At 39.4% G+C, this 20,173-nt stretch overlaps 1 protein-coding gene across 2 annotated transcripts; it reads left to right on the top strand.

The window, feature by feature from the left end:
- Positions 1-524: 524 nt before the first annotated feature.
- On the top strand, positions 525-14,313 carry txndc9 (thioredoxin domain containing 9). 2 transcript variants are annotated; one of them, XM_008120266.3, is made up of 5 exons: positions 525-742; positions 3,596-3,779; positions 7,164-7,282; positions 10,861-11,115; positions 12,596-14,313. In XM_008120266.3, the coding sequence occupies exons 2-5, from the start codon at positions 3,603-3,605 to the stop codon at positions 12,711-12,713; spliced, it is 669 nt and encodes a 222-aa protein (XP_008118473.1). In that variant the 5' UTR covers positions 525-742; positions 3,596-3,602; the 3' UTR covers positions 12,714-14,313. The 2 variants fall into 2 exon arrangements, with proteins under 2 accessions (XP_008118473.1, XP_062833347.1); XM_062977277.1 differs by having other exon boundaries at positions 528-742; positions 3,570-3,779.
- Positions 14,314-20,173: the final 5,860 nt, after the last annotated feature.

Below are 20,173 nucleotides of genomic sequence, written 5' to 3'. Positions count from 1 at the left end.
TAGTTTGACGAAGCACCATTACTGAGTGATGGAGAAGGCTAAAGTCCTTGTCAAACTACAGTCCCACTATGCCATGCCAGCTGAAAGTGTCAAACTGCATTCCTTCTAATCTGCAGTATTGATGCACTCTCGAGAGGGCCCTTCCACACAGCCCTCTATCCCAGAATATCAAGGCAGAAAATCCCACAATATCTGCTTTGAACTAGGTTATCCGAGTCCATACTCAGATACTGTGGGATTTTCTGCCTTGATATTCTGAGATATAGGGCTGTGTGAAAGGGCCAAGAGTCTGAAGGTTTGCCAAAGGTTTAGCAAAGCTTTCAATGCCAGTAAAAACGCTAATAGTGTTATCACGAAGTTTTCACATGCGCCACGTATATTCAATAGTTTTTTCTTTCCTAGAAAGGAACCCTGTGGTTCTGTCTGAAGACACGCCTCTCCAACGCCTTGTGAGGCGCAGGGCATTATGGTCCTTGTACTTTGTAGTGACGCGGAAGTCCTGGAAGCTTGGAAGAAGGTGCAGAACAAGATCCTGGCTCACGCATGCGCAATAAAGGCCAAGGTGCCTGACGACCAATTCGTGCGTCAGTCACCAAACGTCTTTGGGGCGCGTCAGGCATCGGCTGGGAGGCGTTTCGCCGGTTTGGAAGCCCCGGCTGGAGAGAGAAAGAGAGAGGCCTTCGCGGGACGAAGCCGATTCAAGCCGCGTCCACACTGCTTCGGGTGCTTGGTCTTTTCTGCAGTGAGTATCAGGTCATGGCTTCCAAGGGGTTAGCCTGGATGGGCGCTTTAGGCTCGATCTTTGGGAAGGAGGTAGAAATCGGGGCCGCAGAAACCGCCTTATATCTACACTTCTATATAACGCAATTTGAAACTGCATTATATGGTCAGTCCAGGCTCATATAATGCCGTTTAGCAGGGGTCCCCAAACTTGCATGGTCTTGCAGACCATTGGAGGACCGGAATATAGTTTTTAAAAAACTATGAACAAATTCCCATGCACACTGCACATACCTTATTTTGAAGTAAAAAAAAAAAAAAAACAAACGGGAACAAATACAGCCTCAATGTTTATAATAATCAGAATCATAATGAAAATAATGGGCCATTTAGCCCTACCCCCTTCTACCTTTGTGTACCAAAAGCACAAGCAAAGCACCCCTGACAGATGGCCACCCAGCCTCAATGTTGTTAATAATGATGATGGTGAGGATAATATATCACACAGTCCAAAATGCTTGGGAAGTGTTCGACATGGGATTTTGTGATACAAAATCCAGCATATATATCTCGCTTACTGTGTTATACTGTGTGCTTCTGTCAATAATAATAATAATAATAATAATAATAATAATAAAGTGGGTTGGAAGAGACCCATGGGCCATTTAGTCCAACCCCCTTCTGCCTTTGTGCACCAAAACCACTAGCAAAGCACCCCTTAATAATTAATCATTAATAAAATAATTAAAATACCATTCTAAACAAGTAAAGCTTTGGAAGGCACGCTCCAGCCGAGGGAGGAGGTGGGAAAGGCTTTGATGGACCGCCTGTGGCCCCCGGGCTTTAGTTTGGGGACCCCTGCCATTTAGTGCCATTAAACTACATTAGATGAATCTATACTAGACATGGGCAAACATGGGCCCTGCAGGTGTTTTGGACTTCTAACTCCCACCATTCCTAACAGCCTCAGGCCCCTTCCTTTTCCCCCTCATCCGCTTAAGTTTGTTCTTAAGCTGAATTTGTATATAAGTCGGAACTGGTACGTTTTTAAGTGTAGCTCCAGCCAAATATATGTATTTTTTAGCACCAGGTAAGCTAAAAAATAAAGAGCCCACAGTGGTGCAGTGGGTTAAACCCTTGTGCTGTCAGGACCGATGACTTGAAGGATGGGTTGCTGACCCTAAGGTTGCCGGGGAGAGTGCTGATATGCTCCCTCTATCAGCTTCAGCTCCATGCAGGGACATGAGAGAAGCCTCCAACAAGGATGATAAAAACATCAAAACATCCTGGCATCTCCTGGGCAACATCCTTGCAGATGGCCAATTCTCTCACACCAGAAGTGACTTGCAGTTTCTCAAGTGGCTCCTGACACGAAAAAAAGCTTCGGATAGCACAGGGAAGGGTAAACACCTTTTGATGTCTATGTTCCTGTTCAAAAGATTTCAGCTCACTTTTTGTCCCTGTGATCATTGAATTTTGAAAAATTGGCTTTTTGTGGATTGGTGATAAAAGCTTCAGTGGAGACACCTTTTCCCCATTACAACTCTTTCGGGAATGAATTTCCCTTCAGAGGAGTAGATTTCTCACTTCCTTTTTTCTCAGGCTAAATCTGTACTGCCCCATATCCCAGGATCTGATCCCAGATTATCTGCTTTTAACTGAATTATGTGAGTCTACACTGCCAGATAATCTGGGATTAGCAGATATAGAGCAGTCTAGATCCAGCCTCCTCCCCCCCCCCAACTATTAATCATTTGTTAGTCAGATGTTTGTAACTTTATAAAGCTCTAAATGGTTCTGACCCAGTTTACCTGTCCGAACACATCTCCCCCTATGAACTATCCCGGGCACTAAGATCTTCTGTGGTGGACTGCTCTCGGTCCCACTTTCTTCATAGGTGTGGCTGATGGGACGAGGGACAGGGCCTTCTCAGTGGTGACCCCTCAGCTGTGGAACTCCCTTCCCAGTGAAATTAGATTGGCCCCCTCCTATCCTTTAGAAAACAAGTTAAAACCTGGCAATGGAACCAAGTGTTTTGAGAGTAGCACAGGGCTATATACAGCTACGAAGTAAATGGCAATGTGATTGGAACGACTTCTGGATTATGATTTTTAGTCTATGTGTAATCTGTTAACAGCTTATTTATGTATTTATATGTTAGTTTTTTCTGATGTTCATGATTTAATGTACAATGTATATTATATTTTGTTTTCTTATGTTAATGTGGCGTTGAATTATTGCCAATTTGGAAGCCTCTCTGAGTCCCCTTCAAATTGAGATAGTGGGATAAAATATAGTAAATAAATAAATAATAAGTAACTTGGGGACTGCCTTTATACATATTGCCTTTCCTCCATGATGGTTAAGGGAAATCTGTGAGATGGTCTCAAATTCTATTTCATTTTGTTTTGTGACAAAAGAGCTGTAAAAAGGAGGAAGCTGAGTGAAAGTGGTGTTTCATGACTCGACAATAATATGAATCACTTAAGTCCCACTGTAACAGCCTATCATTATACCACACTGCCCACTATATACATCATTGCTGGTTACTAACATTTCTATAAGAAATGATATGCACTTCTGTTAAGTAATACAAAAAGCACTGGACACATTTGTCACCTTAGCCAATTGAACAAGATATAGTACTGTTGTGAAAAATTTGAGCTTTTAATTCTTCCTGACAAGTTACCATTCTTTAACATGGTAGCAGAATAAACTGGTAGAATCAATTTCCAAAAGATAACAAAAAAAGCCTGAATTAATTCTGTCTCTAGCTCATCAGTGAATGTGAATGGAGGTCTAATATCATTTTATGGTGTCTAGCTCTTAAAAACCTGTTCTTTTTCCAGATTTAATGTTTCTGTAATCCATATAGAGAAGAAATGGCTGCTGACATGTTTTCAAAAGCTCTGGAGGCTCAGATTCTTCAGACCGCTGAGATTGTAGAAGAGCAACTGGATGCTGAAATTCAAAAACTCGATGAAGTGGATGAAGATGAGCTGGAAATCCTAAAACAAAGAAGGCTTGAAGCACTGAAAAAAGCACAGCAACAGAAACAAGTAAGCATTATTTAGTAAAAGCATAGTGCTATATTTAAAGTCAGAGTTTGGGAATCACGTGCCATAGCATTAAGGTCCTATCAGCTTCCACCACCATCCCCACACAGCACCAATGGTGAAGGATGAGGACATTTCTTTCAAAATTGTCAAGAGGGCCATCACTGTTCATGGTCATTGCATGATAACCTGCCGTTATTTGACAACACAAATGGGAAGCAAACTGACAAATAATAACTTATTTCATCTTTAAAAAGCAAGCTTATGAAAAGATATTTTAAGTGATTTTGCTCTCATGGTTCTTGATCCTATTTATGCTTACTAAGAAGTGAGTTCTACTGAGCTCAATGTACTTACTCCCATATAGGTGTATTCAAGAGTGAAAATATGATTATTTAATCTGAAGCATTTTAACACTGTTCTGTTGAATCAGTAGGATTTGCCTTACATTTTAATTCAATAATTATTTATTAGGAAGCCCCTATTAGCCACTATTGCGCAGAGATAATTGAAATATTCTGTCACGTAACCGGGCACTGGGAGTTTTGAACAGCCATTTAAGGTGCTAAAACTAAAGCTGCATTTGTAGTATCTTCAAAATAATGATTTGAGAAATAGGATCACATACCAAACTAGGAATTTAGGAAAATAGTTGAAAGTAGTACCAATATTAGTAGGGACTTTTGTATGACAGAGAATGCCAGACTTTGGTATGTTACAGACATTACTTGAAAAATGTCCAAATACAGAATATATATACCGTCTTCAAGGTATCTCATTATGTACATATATGAAAATGCTCAAAAGAAAATTAAAAGCACTTCTGGTCCCAAAGCATTTTGGATAAAGGATATTCAACCTGCATGTGAAAGTTTTAGTCAAAAATCTGAAACTCATTCAAGGCTATCTTGCTGGGAAAATCAAAACTGGCTGGTGGGAATCCTGTGGTGCTCCTCTTTAATTCCCAACAGATGTAGTCAGGATATATATATATCTGTATATATAAAGGAGTAAAAAACTGGCCACCGTGAAGGTAGCAACGAAATCACACATCCCAGAAACACCAAATTTGACAACGGAACCCAGTGGCCTTGCCGCTAGGCCCCTAACGACAAACCAAACATCTTTGACACAATCCGGCCCCAAAACAGCCCAAAAACCACACAAATCAAACAGCACATGCGCCGGACACTAAATGGCGCATGCGCACAACAGACACACAAAACATCGATTCCTGCCACCGTCATCGCCTTCAACAGTCGCGCGCGCTCAACCCACACACCATCCTCAAACCACCGCAATCTTAAACAAAAGCCGTCCCCAAACAGCCACAAACACGACGCAAAACAAACACCTCATGCACAGGACAAAAAATGGCACGCATGCGCTACACACACCACCCCCACCCATAACGGTCAAAATTTCTATTCCTGCCGCCACCATCATCCTCGACAGCCGTGCACGCTCACCACGCACACCATCCTCAAACCACCACCTCAGCTGTCGACCTGAAAACCCCTCCAAACCAACCCCGTCGGGGTAAACAAACCATGATCCCCAACGGCCTTCCTTCACTCCTTCCCGGAGGCTGGGAAGACGCAGACATGGAGGAGAAGGTGGAGAACAGGCATGGCCCTCGCAGCTCCCGCCACTCCTGGAAATGCTCCCTGACCCCCAGCCACCTAGACGTGCCCTCCCCGCGCTTCGATTACATGCTAATGTGACATAATTACTGTGCAATAATAATACAGAACAATATAATCACTAAAACCAGGACACTAAATAAAGACCAACACACTCAACACAGGGATATAGGACATTCAAGAAACGGAAAAAAAAACCAGCCCACCAAAAACATCCCACTAAAAACAGAATATATCAAAACAGGTCTACCACCAACACAAAACAATCAGTCCCACAAAACACCTCCCACCAAAGGATTACCCCAGGTAGGCTTAGAAAACCGCCCATGCGTATTGCTAGGTAGATACCAACCTACCTAGCAACACGCATGCCCGCCTCCCAAGGGGCACCCATTTGGCTTAGAAAAGCGCCCGTACGTGTTACTAGATAGATAGCAAGCTACCTAGCAACACGCACGGGGCGCTTCCTTCAACCGGCTTCAATCAGAACACTAAATAAAGAAAAACACTCTGAAAATGGCAATTCCAGACCGCAAACAGTCAGACCTCTAAAAAAAAAAAAAAAACAACTCTGTTTTCTCAGGGCAACAATCTTTTTTTTTTTTTTTGGAAGTGTCTCTGTTCAAACAATACATATGGGTACTTCCTCATCTACACAAACACTAAAAGTACATAAAATATCGAAAAGAAAAACACTCTGAAAACAAGCGATTTCCAGACAGAAAACCATCAGGGCTAACACCTCCCAACAAACAAATTCCCCCAAGGAGGAAGCAGCCAAGATTTAAACCTGCAAGGCCATTACATGCTAATCAAGGTGGCCACATTATTATCCCAAAAATAGCATTATACATATAATATATAATAATTCCTGTGGGAAAATAATAAAGAATAAAATCATCTCTAAAATCAGGACACTAAATAAAGAGCAACACACTGAAAACAGGGAGATTCCACACCAGCTAACACCTCCCAACAAAGGATTCCCCCAGGCAGGAAGCAGCCAAGCTTTGAAGCAACAAGGCCTACAAATGTTAATCAAGGAAGCTAATTGCACCATTCATACTTCCTGCACCGACACTATTAATTCCTATTCAACCTGGCCAACCAACAAGATAGAAAGCAGCCAGGCTTGCAAGCAGCAAGGCTGTTCACTCTTGTTCAACCAGCCCAATCAACAATTCCCCTAGATAGAAAACCCCCAGCCTTTGAAGCCATGAAGCTAATCCATCCCATTCAACCTGGCCTAGCAACCATGCCCTATGTAGAAAACAGCCAGCCTTTGAAACAGTGAGGCTATTCACTACAATTCCAATTGGCCACAGCAACGCATGGCGGGCCACAGCTAGTGTGTCTCTGTGTGTGTGTGTGTGTATATATATCTGATGTAAACAATATGTAAGGGTTAAACAACTTTTGTACTTTTTCTTTAGAATAGAGCTCATTGGGTAAAATTCATAGGATTGAACTGCCAAAAAACCCACAAACACATGCAGAAGTTGGCATTAGGAGCCTACTTCTTAGAAGTCGATACTAACTCTTAAATTTTATTTGTCCTTTCAGAATTGATGCCTTATGAGTCTTGGATATAAATTGAGAGTAGGAGGCATGCAGTCCTCTACATGATTTACAGAATTCGGCTTCCTATGACTAGTACACTTACTTTTTAAATTCAGGGGATGCTCTTTGACTTATTCCATAAATAATGCTTAGAAATGTTATTCTAATTTGTTGTATTAAATAGGACTGGCTTTCAAAAGGACACGGAGAATACCGGGAAGTCCCCAGTGAGAGAGACTTTTTTCAGGAAGTGAAAGGAAGCAAAAATGTGGTTTGTCACTTTTACAGAGACACGACTTACAGGTATAGTTTGTGCCTTGTGGCATTTTATAATAAAAAATGCTTATTAAAATATATTATTCACTGAGGATATTGCAAATAGGTGTGTGGAAATTCCATTTTCTTAGGTCTAATTACCTAGTCTGGTGCCTTTTTTGCTAGTAATCAAATCGCAATTTGAATTTATGTGCATTTGTAAGATACGTCATGATCTTGCTTTCTTGATCCCTTTAAGTTCTTGATCCCTCCTGGTTGTCTAGGGAGGCAATGAAATTAGATTTCAGATATAACAAATTATCAATGCATCTCTCAGGGAAGGGAATTTGCCATTTTGTTTAAAAGAAGCAGTAGTTAGACCGCTACTGAAAAAGCCCTCTCTGGATCCCCTGGATCTTAATAATTACAGACCAGTATCTATTCTTCTTTTTTTGGGCAAAGTAATTCAGAAGGCAGTTGTTCTCCAGTTCCTGGTAGTCTTGAATGTCCTTGACCCATTTCAAAGAGGCTTCAGAGTAGGATACAGACTTCAGACTGCTAAGGTCTCCTTAGTGGATTATCTCCATCTCAACACCGACAGAGGGAGTGTGCCCCTGTTAGTTCTTCTAAATTTCTCAGCAGCTTCCGATACCATCGACCATGGTATCCATCTGGAACGCCTGGAAGGGTTGGGAATCAAAAGACTGTGCTGAGTGGTTCTAATCGTACCTCTCAGGCAGGTTCCAGATGGTGGTGCTTGGGGATAGCTGCCCCTCAGAAAAGGAACAGTTATGTGTCATTCCACAGGGTGCCATTCTATCCCCAATGTTTTTTAATATTTACATGAAGCTGCTGGGTGAGATCATCTGTAGGCATGGGACAAGGTGTTCAGTATGCTGATGACACCCAAATATATTTCTCCCTGCCTTCAAAAACAGCTTTAGCTAAGTATAGCATATCTGGTCTGAATGAATGCCTGGAGGAGGTAATGAGCTGAGTGAGGAAAAACAAATTGAAACTGAATTCAGATAAAACAGAGGTGCTTGCCATCAAGGCTCCTAACCTGGAAATGGAGGTGTGCCAACCAGTTCTGGGTGGGGTTACACTCCCCCTGAAAGACTGTGTTCACAGTTTGGGAGTGCTCCTAGATCCATTTCTCAAAATGTCAGCCCAGGTAGATGCGACGGTCAGGAGTGCTTACTACCATGTTTCCCCGAAAATAAGACAGTGTCTTATATTATTTTTTGCTCCTAAAGATATGCTAGGTCTTATTTTCAGGGGATGTCTTATTTTTCCATGAAGAAGAATTCACATTTATTGTTGAACAAAAAATGAACATTTATTATATAATGTACAATAGTTGTCATCACAAACCAGCATAACCAGACAAACTGTGAATCCTATCAAGAATTTCTTCTTACTACCATTATTTCCATGTACAACACTCTATGGTATGTACATGTACCAATCCTGCATGCTCTGGTGTTCTGTTTGACAGGTGCTTGGCCTGCTTCCATACAAAAACTTTGCTAGGTCTTACTTTCAGGGGAGGTCTTATATGTAGCAATTCAGCAAAACTTCTACTAGGTCTTATTTTTCGGGGATGTCTTATTTTCGGGGAAACAGGGTATCAGCTTTGGTTGATAACACCAGCTGCGCCCCTTCCTAGATTTGGAGGACTGTAAGATGGTAGTACATGCATTGGTAACCTCAAGATTAGACTTTTGTAATGCACCTTGGACTACCTTTGTACCAAGTTTGGAAATTCCAGCTGGTTCAAAATACTATAGCCAGATTGGTTATAGGAACATCTAGGAGTGAGCATCAAACGCCTATCCTAAAGTCACTCCACTGGCTACCAATACCAGACTCAACTGAAAACATTTTTCTTCTGGCAGGCCTATCCAGTCAACTTTCAATCACGAGTTTTAAATTTGCATTCTTTTTCTGCTATATATTGATTTTGTACCCTGTGTTTTGTTTTTATAATGGTATGTTTTATCTATGTATTTTAATGTATGTATTTTATATTCATATGTTTTGACTTTCTTGTACACTGCCTCGAGCCATTAGAAGAGGCAGGTAACAAATAAAATGATCATTATGATGATGTATGATAACTGTCTTTGCTGGTTAATATTTTCTTCACAAAATGGGAACATTTTGATCTCTTCGATTAAAAGTAATTCCTTCGTTATGTGAAGAAAACCAAGTGAAACATTATAACAGTGGTTTGTTGTTTTTTCATAGACAATGATTGAATAAATTAATGTTTTATATATATTTAATAAAGGGCCACTACATTGAGCAAGTAAAAAATTTCAAATACCTAGGGCTCTGGTTTAGCAACAACTTGTCATGGTCCACTCATTTAAAATACACACTGGCTCGGGCCCAATCAAGTACCAATGCCATCAGGAGGTTCTACTACTCCAGGGGCAACCAATATATTTCCCCAGCCCTGCAAGTCTTCCAAGCAAAGGTGAGAGCACAAATACTCTATGCACTCCCTATTTGGCTAACCCCAAATAACAATGCCATTAGATCATTTCATTCAAAATTTCTGCACAAAATATTTGGCATTCCAAACTGCATTCCCTACGCAGCTTTATGTTTAGAATCTGGCCAATGCTCTATAGAGGCCACCATTTGGCTAACCATCATAAAATTTTGGTTACATATTCACTTCCATAGAGCCAGTAACTTACTGACCCAACTCACCTTGAGTGAACTCCACCACTCAAAATGGTGCACAAGAGCAAAGATTGAGAAGCTGGGCTGGGATAGCAACTACTTAAATATGCTAACTTTCACTGAGACATTTACCCTCATTAAAAAGAGGCTGCTAGCAATGGACCACCAACAACTGCAGAGCTTGGCCAATAAATCTTGTTCACCAATGAACATGGCAATTCCATTCATTCAGGGTAATCCACCCTATTATATTACAGTGCTCAGTAACCCCATATACAGGAGAGCCTATATGCTGGCCAGATTCAACATTATGCCATCCCCGCTTCATAGAGGAAGGCTCAACGGATTACCGAGCGACAAGAGGCTCTGTCTCTGCAGCTCAGGACAGCTGGAGTCCATCCCACATATCTTTTTCCATTGCCCACTCTATCAGATCAAACTTGCTACTGCAAGCTATAGATATGAAACACCAATCAGAGCCAGACATAGTAATCATGCTTTTAAATTCCCAAGATATTAACTGCTGCCTCACAGTGGCAAGGTTTCTAAACGAAGTCTGCTAATTGAATGTTCGTCAAACGTGAAGTTTTTCTATTTATTTTTTTTATTGTATGATACACTTTGCATTTTACACTGTTTGGATATCCATATATGCCAATAAAGGCGGATTGGATTGGATATATATTTAATGTCTGCACTCCACTGCATCAAGGAAAAAGAAAATGGGAGATAGTAAATCTACATTTTAATTAAATATAATTTATGTATATTTGACTTTAATGTTTGTATGTTACCATTACTAAAACAAATTTAACAAGTTAAATATAAGTTTTCTCAAGTGCTGGATTGTTTTTCAAAAAATAAAATGGGCTTTAGCTTCTAGTTTTATTATTATACTATAACATTTGACTGTCTTGCTTTGTTTTCCTCAGATGCCTAATATTTGACAAACATTTAACAGTGCTTGCAAAAAAGCACATCGAAACTAAGTTTATCAAGTTAAATGCTGAAAAATCTCCATTCCTGTGTGAGAGACTTCGCATCAAAGTCATTCCCACACTTGCACTTTTAAAAGATGGGAAAACACAGGATTACGTGGTTGGATTCACTGATCTTGGCAACACAGATGACTTCACCACAGAGACCTTAGAGTGGCGACTAGGTTGTGCAGGTGTCATTAACTACAGGTAACTTTTTTACTCACATTCAACAACTTTATTATCAAGTTATTTTTCTATGCATTAATAGGAAGTACTGTTCAAAACATTGTAATAAGTGATCTTACAGGATTCATTATGAGCTTGTTTTAACTGGTTAACAGGTGTGGTAAATCTGCAGTAGAAGTTTATCCATCTTCTCTCCCTGATAGCTATATTGAAAAACAGTGTTTTATATCTACCGGTGGTTTGAATCCAGTTTGATTTTGTCCGATATGAGAGTTTTTTGGGTAATAGTATCTTCCTGAAAGGGTACTGCATTGTAAGTGGACACTGGACAGATCTCGTGCCATCTACAGAAGGAATAGAAAGATGTGGTCTAGCTTCAGTTTTGTTTAATTGATGTATTAACTACAATTTTGAGAGTTCATAGATGATACTTACTTGAAGTTGAACTTTCCCACAGCTTCTAGTATAGTAATGGAGGTTTCAGGAGGGAGGGATTTTACTTTCTGCAGTAAAAATGGGTGTGCTACCTCTTGCTTGCTCCAAGATAAAATTATTTATTATGTTACAGTAGACTGTCTGTTAACAGGCACCATGGGGATTGGTAGATACTGGATGAATGTAGTTTCTGGTTGTATGAGAGTTATTATCAAAATACAATAGAGTCTCACTTATCCAACATAAACAGGCTGGCAGAACGTTGGATAAGCGAATATGTTGGATAATAAAGAGGGATTAAGGAAAAGCCTATTAAACATCAAATTACATTATGATTTTACAAATTAAACACCAAAACATCATGTTTTACAGCAAAATTGACAGAAAAACCAGTTCAATACGTGGTAACGCTATGGAGTAATTACTGTATTTACGAATTTAGCACCAAAACATCGCAATGTATTGAAAACATTGACTAGAAAAATATTGACTACTAAAAGGCAGACGACGTAGGATAATCCAGAACATTGGATAAGCATGTTGGATAAGTGAGCCTCTACTGTAGATCTAAGTAATACTACCCCTCATACTATATCATACAATGAACTCTATATTGACTTGATGTTAAAATAGAAATACAGTAATTGAAAGCAAATGAAGACAAACGAAGAAATAGTTTTACTGTTTTATAAAAATAGTGTTTTTATTTAAAGTATTATTTCTTTGACTTTTGTGTGTGAGTTCCAGTTAACTGAGAGTCTACTGTATTTTGCTGGATTTAATCCATTTGATACATTTTTATTCTTTCTTTCCTGCAAGAAGCCCAAGACAATGTAGATGGTAGTCCTCTGCATGTTTATCTTAACAACTGTTCTGGGAGATAAGCAAAACTAAGAGGTGGGTGACAAGATCACCCTATCAGCTTTGTGTTTAGATAGGGGTTTTAAGCCCATACTCCTGAGACTTTGTCCAACACACTGATCCCTACAACATGCTTAACTACTACTTCTGGTATTTGTCACCTCAAGGAGGTTCTTCCATTGACATCTTTCTTTTCTTTTTTCAGTGGCAACCTAATGGATCCTCCTTTCCAGAGCCAAAAGAAGTTTGGAGCCACCTTCACAAAGCTTGATAAGAAATCGATCAGAGGGAAAAAATATGATTCGGATTCTGATGATGACTAGACATCACAATACAAATATTTCAAAATCATATTTTCTTTTCAGCCTAGTACATTTATAAGAATGTTTTTTATAACACTGTTTGTTTTCTGAATCTTTGCACACAATACTCATTTTTTAAACAATTTTGTATAACTCATGAAAGAAAAACTGAGATATTTTTTCCTCCCAAGAGGTCATTTCTAGGCCAAGAAGCCTGAGCTCTTTTTGAACTCTGTCATGTTCCAAGTTTTATTATTTTAAGGGTAGCTTTTTTAATCTACATGTTAGTGCTGTGTTCCATTTTGCCATATTATTTTGATATATTAACGAAGGACTTCTGTCAGGAATTGTTATAAAATTGTTCTTGAAGTAGTGCATTTTAATAACATCATTGTTTATCTGGTACGGCCATGAGTTTGGCATTGCTTGGCCCAAGTACATCATACTGCACATTATGAAGCCATCTAAGCCTCTCTTTTAAAACAAAAAATAAAACAAACTACTTTTACTACCTGCATGTTAAAGCTGAATCAGCAGTAAGTAGTGTATGGCAAAATGATACCGAAGCATTCCTTGCTTACAGGATTATTTCATATAATTCTGTGTTTTGGAAAACAGGCTGGATGCAAACAATATAATGGCAAGTATTGTTGTGACTTATTCTCTTGATGATTCTGTGGACACAGTTTAATACAATTCCTTGCAATGTTCTTGAATAATAGGCATATTTTGTAGAAGACTCCACCATAATTGGAAAATTATGAGTCCCTTAAAAATGGACTTGGTGGTAGATGAATGAACCTCTTCTCTGTGCTCATGATGTCCATTATTGTTAATAAATAAGCCTCATTGATCTTGGGGCATCATAGTGGATCTTTGAAGAAAACATGTAACTAACACTCAAGGGGCATTGCTAGGCATGAACCCATGGCCACTTGTCCCTGAATTTATGGTCCAGAGTCCCAGATGCTCGTGGAAGCTTCTTTTCTCAGTCTAAATACCACGAAAGGAGCAATTTTAGGATGATTGAGGTGAGGTACAGAACAATTTAAAATGTGTTTTAGTCTAAGGGATTTGGGTGAGAAGCTAATTAGATCAATTTACCTTTTTTTAAAAAAAATTGGGGGAAAACCCAATAAAAGCCAAATCTCCTGCTAATTTAATATATGCTAGATCTGTGCAAATTTGTGTCCTTTGAGCCTAGGCCCTGAATCTTTGAAGTGTCTAGCACTCCCTTACTAGAAATAAAAACTAAAGTCCAATCATGCCATATGAACATAGGCTTTTTCTGATCGGCTATTTTTCTTTTTCTCTGTAAGAGGAAATGAGTGAAATTGAACTTCCTTCTCCGCTTTTCTTTTTAGGAGGAGAACGTTCCTATCTGAGAGTATGGCTGAGAACAGCATAGAAAAAAAATTGTTACAAGTTAAAGTCACTCCCTTTCCTAGGCTCAAGGAGTAGATGTTGGTAGGGAGAGTCTTGGCATACCATCAGATTCTGGATACTGGCTACCAGAGGAGGTGCAAAGCTCACCTGGCTCTCTAGCACAGTAGCAATACAATTCTCTTAACTACATTTTTTTAGTGTTTGTGTAAATTGAAATAAAATTGAATTCTAATAATCAAGTGTCTGTGTCTATTTGAAATATTAATACTAAGCTTTTGTCATAGATGCATCTCAGATTGAGAAGGAAGGCTCTCAACATGAGCTAGCTTTGGTCAGAAACATTTGTTTAAGGAAGGAAATAAGGACTTGTTATACTTTCCTGATGCAAGGATTTTGGGGCTGTGTGAAATAAAAGTGATGCTATACTGATACCATTTTATGTTGTCAGCTATACATTGTACGGCTGATGGGTGTGTGAAGCATATTCCAGCCTTGTAGCCTGATTGGAAAACCTGGAAGGAAAATCCATGATTTCGTGACTTTGTGTACTGAGGAAGAAGGATGCCATTGGTGTAATATACCCCATCTGTACAGAGTCTTAATTGACCATCTCTAGTTCAAAGTGATGCAGTCCAGAATTCTGCTACTTGATGACTCTGTTCATTCAGAAACAGAGTGTAAATTGCCCTGCAGAGATAAAATACCTACCTTAATTACAATCAAAATATGACATATACACTCTGAATAATATTGTGATGCAGGCAGAGATCAGTCATCCCTCTGTTACACAAATAGCACTCTAGGAGATCAATCTATTTTGATTCTGATATGTTTTTATAATAGGGAACATTTTTCTTTAAACAACCAGTTCACATTTCACACTAAGACCTAAGGGGGTAACTTTGTATATTCAGAATCAATTAGCACATGCACACCATGATTACTTATTTCAATTTGTAATGGGAGCTTTGTTGACCCTATAATTGCTCAAATCAACAACCTTACAGGTTAGACTTGGTCTTGTGACTATGCTATTCTTGTAACACCATATGGAGTTAGATACTGAGCTATAGTCCACAAGTTATTCGGGTCACCTGGTGGTATGAACTGGTTTGTGAGCCACAGTTAAAACTGTTTTTCTGCTTTTATGTGGAAATATGTTTATTTATACCTCCCTTTTTTCTCCATAAGGAGACTCAGGCTTACATAAAAAGCATTTCAATACAATTCAAATAGACTGAACAGATGTTGTTTCTGGTTCTCTATCCAATAATTTTGGGGCTGTGTGAAATAAAAGTGATGCTACCCTGATACCATTTTATGTTGTCAGCTGGGCATGTGCGCATGGGGGAAAGTAATTCATAGATTTGGTTTTCTACTTACTTCTGCAAACCTTAAAATATCTGCCCAGTGGGAGAATTGAGAATTGAGGTCACTCTCTCTGGTATGGCAAAGTATGTGCATGGACCTATCTACATATACAGCATTGTCCTAACATTTTGGGTATCTAGTACCTACTGCATGGCTCAGGTGAACTGCTGAAGCTAAACAATAAAGCACAAGGGTGAATCACCAAGGTGTTTCACTGCCCAAGGCACAGAATTAGTTAAGGGCAAAAAGGAAGACATGGAAGTAAAGCACTGAGATCATATCTACTATAGCATTACAACAGGTGAAGTATTGATTTGGAGACGTTTCCGTCACCACATGCTGAATTGGGACCATTTTCTCAGTGTGCTTAATTTGAATCAGTGGAGGGTGGTAGCTCTGAATGTCAGAGGGAGTGGTGACCTTGTGTTGGATTTTAATCTGAACTTCAAAATTGCTATACAAGCTATCCCTAAAATAGTTTCAGTGCCTTAGTGTTTGGACTAAAACCTAGCTTCCAGTTTCCCAGCCCTTTGAGGTCATCAGCCTCCACAGATTTGAATGGACCAGCCATCCAAAGTATGGCCCTATAAAAAACAATGTGTCATTAGGAATAGTCACAGTGTACAACGACAGCAGTTTGATACTACTTTAATTGTCATGGTGTCTTCCTAGAGTTTACAGTTTGAAGTAATACAAAGAACTCTGAACTACAACATTGGAGCAATATTTGCAGATAATTTTCATACTACAAATACTAGAATTCAATAGGAGATTGCCATGACAGTTAAAATGGTAACAAAGTAGTACAGTGTAGATACACGCATTCAGAGTTATGTGCAAGGGCCATTATTGGAGGAGGATGCCTTGTTTCCTTCCTGTGTTTAGTGGGGTCATTTTCTATAATAAGAGACATATACTATCTATGCTGGTGACTTCTAATAAGTCGACCACTTGGTTCATAATTGCTATATCCAACATCACACTGGCATCTAATTGCCAGTGTGAATGCAATAGAACTCTTTATTCCCACCTCAGCCTTCACTGCTTCCTAAAAACTGTCTGTAGGGAATTTCCCAAACCACTTAAGCAGATTTGGGGGGTAGACAGGGAATACAGTGGAGAAGGGGGTTTTCCCTTTCCAAGGTCCACTTTGCACGAGTACAGTAGATGAAATGCAATAGTTGTAAATACATTGTGCCTGTTACTGTGATCAGCTTTTGTTAGGAAATAAAGATGTGCACAGGCAGGGCAAACACAAACCACCAAGATCTATAGTCAATCCACACTGACTTTGGAAGGGGAGGTCTCCATGAACCCATCCACCCTGCCTGTGGACCAACAAAGGACAACCCCAGGAAAGTGAAAGTCAATGATACACCCAGATCTCTTGTCGTCAATGGGAGGAGGATGGTAAGGGTGGCTATCCAGTGTTATTGAACCAGATTTGTTGTCACTGGGTGGTAAAGACTCCTTTCCTCCTTTGCAGTAGTTAGAGGGATTACTATGAAAAATATCCTAGTCAGGTCTGGTCAGTGTAGATACACCCTTTGTTTAGTTAGGGTTTAATGTTAGAAAGTGGCAAATGGTCTAGGGTAGCATTGAAAGTGGCTGACAAAACAAATGATTAATTTTCTGAGAAACAGCCTGAATTTTCATAATCTTAGAAATTTTAAACCTGTACATGAAGCACACGGAAGTATTATTCTACATAAACTCATAATCCTTTTTACGCCATTCTATCTGGCAAAGCTTACTGTATTTTTTCAAAGTGAAATAACCCGTGGAAAGCTTTACAATGCATTATGTTTTAGGGCTATCTGCAAGCATCAAAATTTATTTAATAATATTTAAATTGTTACTAATAGAATCTCAGAAAAATTATAAATGTAAAAGGGTGATAATTGTCTGCTTAAATAGGTACATATCTCCGCAGATTTACAAAATGGTATCACTGCACTAATAGTCTGAGCTTGTCTCTTCTACTTATCAGAGAAGTGGGGAAAACATCATCATGTTTGCTGGGAGGTGACTTGGTTTTAATTTATCCTCCCCTTTCCGATCCTGCTTTAGCCACATACTGTAGTACAGGCAGTCCCCAAGTTGCAACCATCTGACTTACAAATGACTCCCAGTTAAGAACAGAAGTGAGACAACAGGAAGTGAGAGAAACCTACCCCTCAGAAGGGAAACTAACTCCTGAAAGAGTTATTATGGGGAAAAGGTGTCTCCACTGAAGCTTTATCACCAATCCTTGTTTCCACAACAAGCCACACCTTTCAAAATCTAATTATCACAAGGACAGAAAGTGGGGTAAAATATTCTGAACAGGGGCACAGTCAGCAAAATAAACACCACAGGAATGTTAACCCTCCTCTATACCATCAAAAACTTACACACACACACACACACACACACACACAAGTATTTGTCTGGAGTTACACTTTTAAAATGTACCTGCTCCAATTTACATACAAATTCAACTTAAGAACAAACCTATAGAACCTATCTTGTTCATAACTTGGAGACTCCCTTTACTTTCCTTGCTGCTAATAGTAATAAGGAAACAAGAGAATGACCTGGGTAAAGAGGAGTATAGGTGATTCTGAACATCGGCTGGTCATAGGGAAGGCAGTCATAAAGCCAGTCATTCAAGGTCCAAATCAAGATGGTCAGTTCAAACACTGCTATTAGCGGACAGATAACAGAGTACTCTTCCCTCACGATGCGTTAGACCCCTTTGCCCTAGCAGGCTGTGGCTTCAACACATCATTACTAGGTCTGACATCCTTCCCACCATGCTGTCTCGTGGAGACTGTCCTTAAACATTCAGTTCCTGGTCTGACAGTGATCAGGTACTTCAGCTTTAATTGATCGTGACTCTAGGTCAACCCCGTGTACTATCAGTGACCCTACCATCTGTAGTATCATTGGTGCTGTTTCATTCGAGAATGAGTCAAATGTAGCCTGCCATTCAAATATTGGAGGGAGTGGTTTTTCTGGCTCACTGCTAACACTAAGCCCTCTCCTGATGCTATTTATTACTACGTATCACTAGAATATATTGTTTTCACTTAATAGGGTCAAATGTTTCTAATAGGAACAATGTACATATTGTAAAATACACTTAGATGTTTGGACATGGTCATAAGACAGAATGCATTGTGCAGCTTTCCCCAGATATTTAATTCTTTCTTTTACAAAAAAGTATGAAAATTTTTACCAGGCAGAATGGCATGAATAGGATTATGAGGAAAACGATTTCCGTGTACTTTATGTATATGTTTAAAATTTCCAAGATTATGAAAATTCAGATTGCTTCTCAGAAAATGATTCATATGTTTTTTGTAGACACTTTTAACTCCACCGTAGAGTATTTGCCACTTTTCTAATGTCAAACCCTAGCTTAAAAAAGGGTGGATCTACACTGACTTGTTATTCTGGGGGCACACTGGTGTGACATATGCCAGATTTTCCCCAGGATGGTTTTCACAGCTACCCTCTGGCCATTGCGGAGTAATGAGGGAATCCCGACCATCCAGCACCACTAAAACTGGTTCAGCGGCCCTGGGTGGCTACCCTTACCACCAATCCCATTGTCAAAGGGGCTGTTTACAGGTTCAATTCTCCCTCCCTAACTGATTTTTCAGGTTAAAAAAGCTTGTTTTACTAATGAATATTAACTGGTTAACCAAATCCCCATGAGAAGAAAAAAATAGAGTTCCTCCAGAACTGCAAGCACTATCTCAACCAAATGTTGATAATTTATTCAAACTATCATTACCTATTTTTCTGCCAATTTACATTGCAATAGTTACAATAGCCAACATAGAGGAAGCAGTCAAGTTTTGACATCGCTGATGTTTGATCAACATTTTCAATGTGAAGGCGACGTAATCCACCAAAACTGACATCACAATTAGACTCCCTGGGTTAAACTCTATAAGAAAAACTTAAGTTTAAATACAATTCCACAATGTTTCCAGGTATATAATAAATATGATAATTTGTGTTTGCTTTAAAATTTAATATTTTAATTTCTCCTAAACTATCAAGACTTTTTGAATACCGAGGTACCAGACACTCTTGTGTGAGCCTGTTGTGTCTTCCCCGGATATTGTGAGAGGATTATGATAACCATGAAATGCTTCCTGAGATCTGGGCTGCAGTAAGGCAACATTCCAGGGGAAATGCGTACAAATGTTAAGGTAAAGGTTTTCCCCTGACTTTGAGTCCAGTCATGTCCGACTCTGGGGGTTGGTGCTCATCTCCATTTTTAAGCCGAAGAGCCGGCGTTGTCCATAGACACCTCCAAGGTCATGTGGCCAGCATGACTGCATGGAGCGCTGTTACCTTCCCGCAGAAGTGGTATCTATTGATCTACTCACATTTGCATGTTTTCAAACTGTTAGGTTGGCAGAAGCTGGGGCTAATAGCGGGAGCTCACTCCACTCCCCAAATTCGAACCAGCAACCTTTCAATCAGCAAGTTCAGCAGCTCAGTGGTTTAATCCATTAGGGATTCCTTAAAAAATGTTACTATAGGGCAAAAGGAAAAGTCAATGTGGGCTTGCTGAATGTCTCCAGACCACAATTCATAATTTTAGGATCTCATTTTTGATAAAATAACTAGAGACCTCTAATGGTAATGTACTTTTAAATGGTATGAATTACATAGCTGTAATTTTCCACTGAAGAGAATAGACAATTGGGCATTTTTAAAGTCAA

This window comes from Anolis carolinensis, chromosome 3 (assembly GCF_035594765.1).
Source record: "Anolis carolinensis isolate JA03-04 chromosome 3, rAnoCar3.1.pri, whole genome shotgun sequence".
NCBI lineage: Eukaryota > Metazoa > Chordata > Lepidosauria > Squamata > Dactyloidae > Anolis > Anolis carolinensis.
This window is presented reverse-complemented; position numbering and strand designations above follow the sequence as displayed.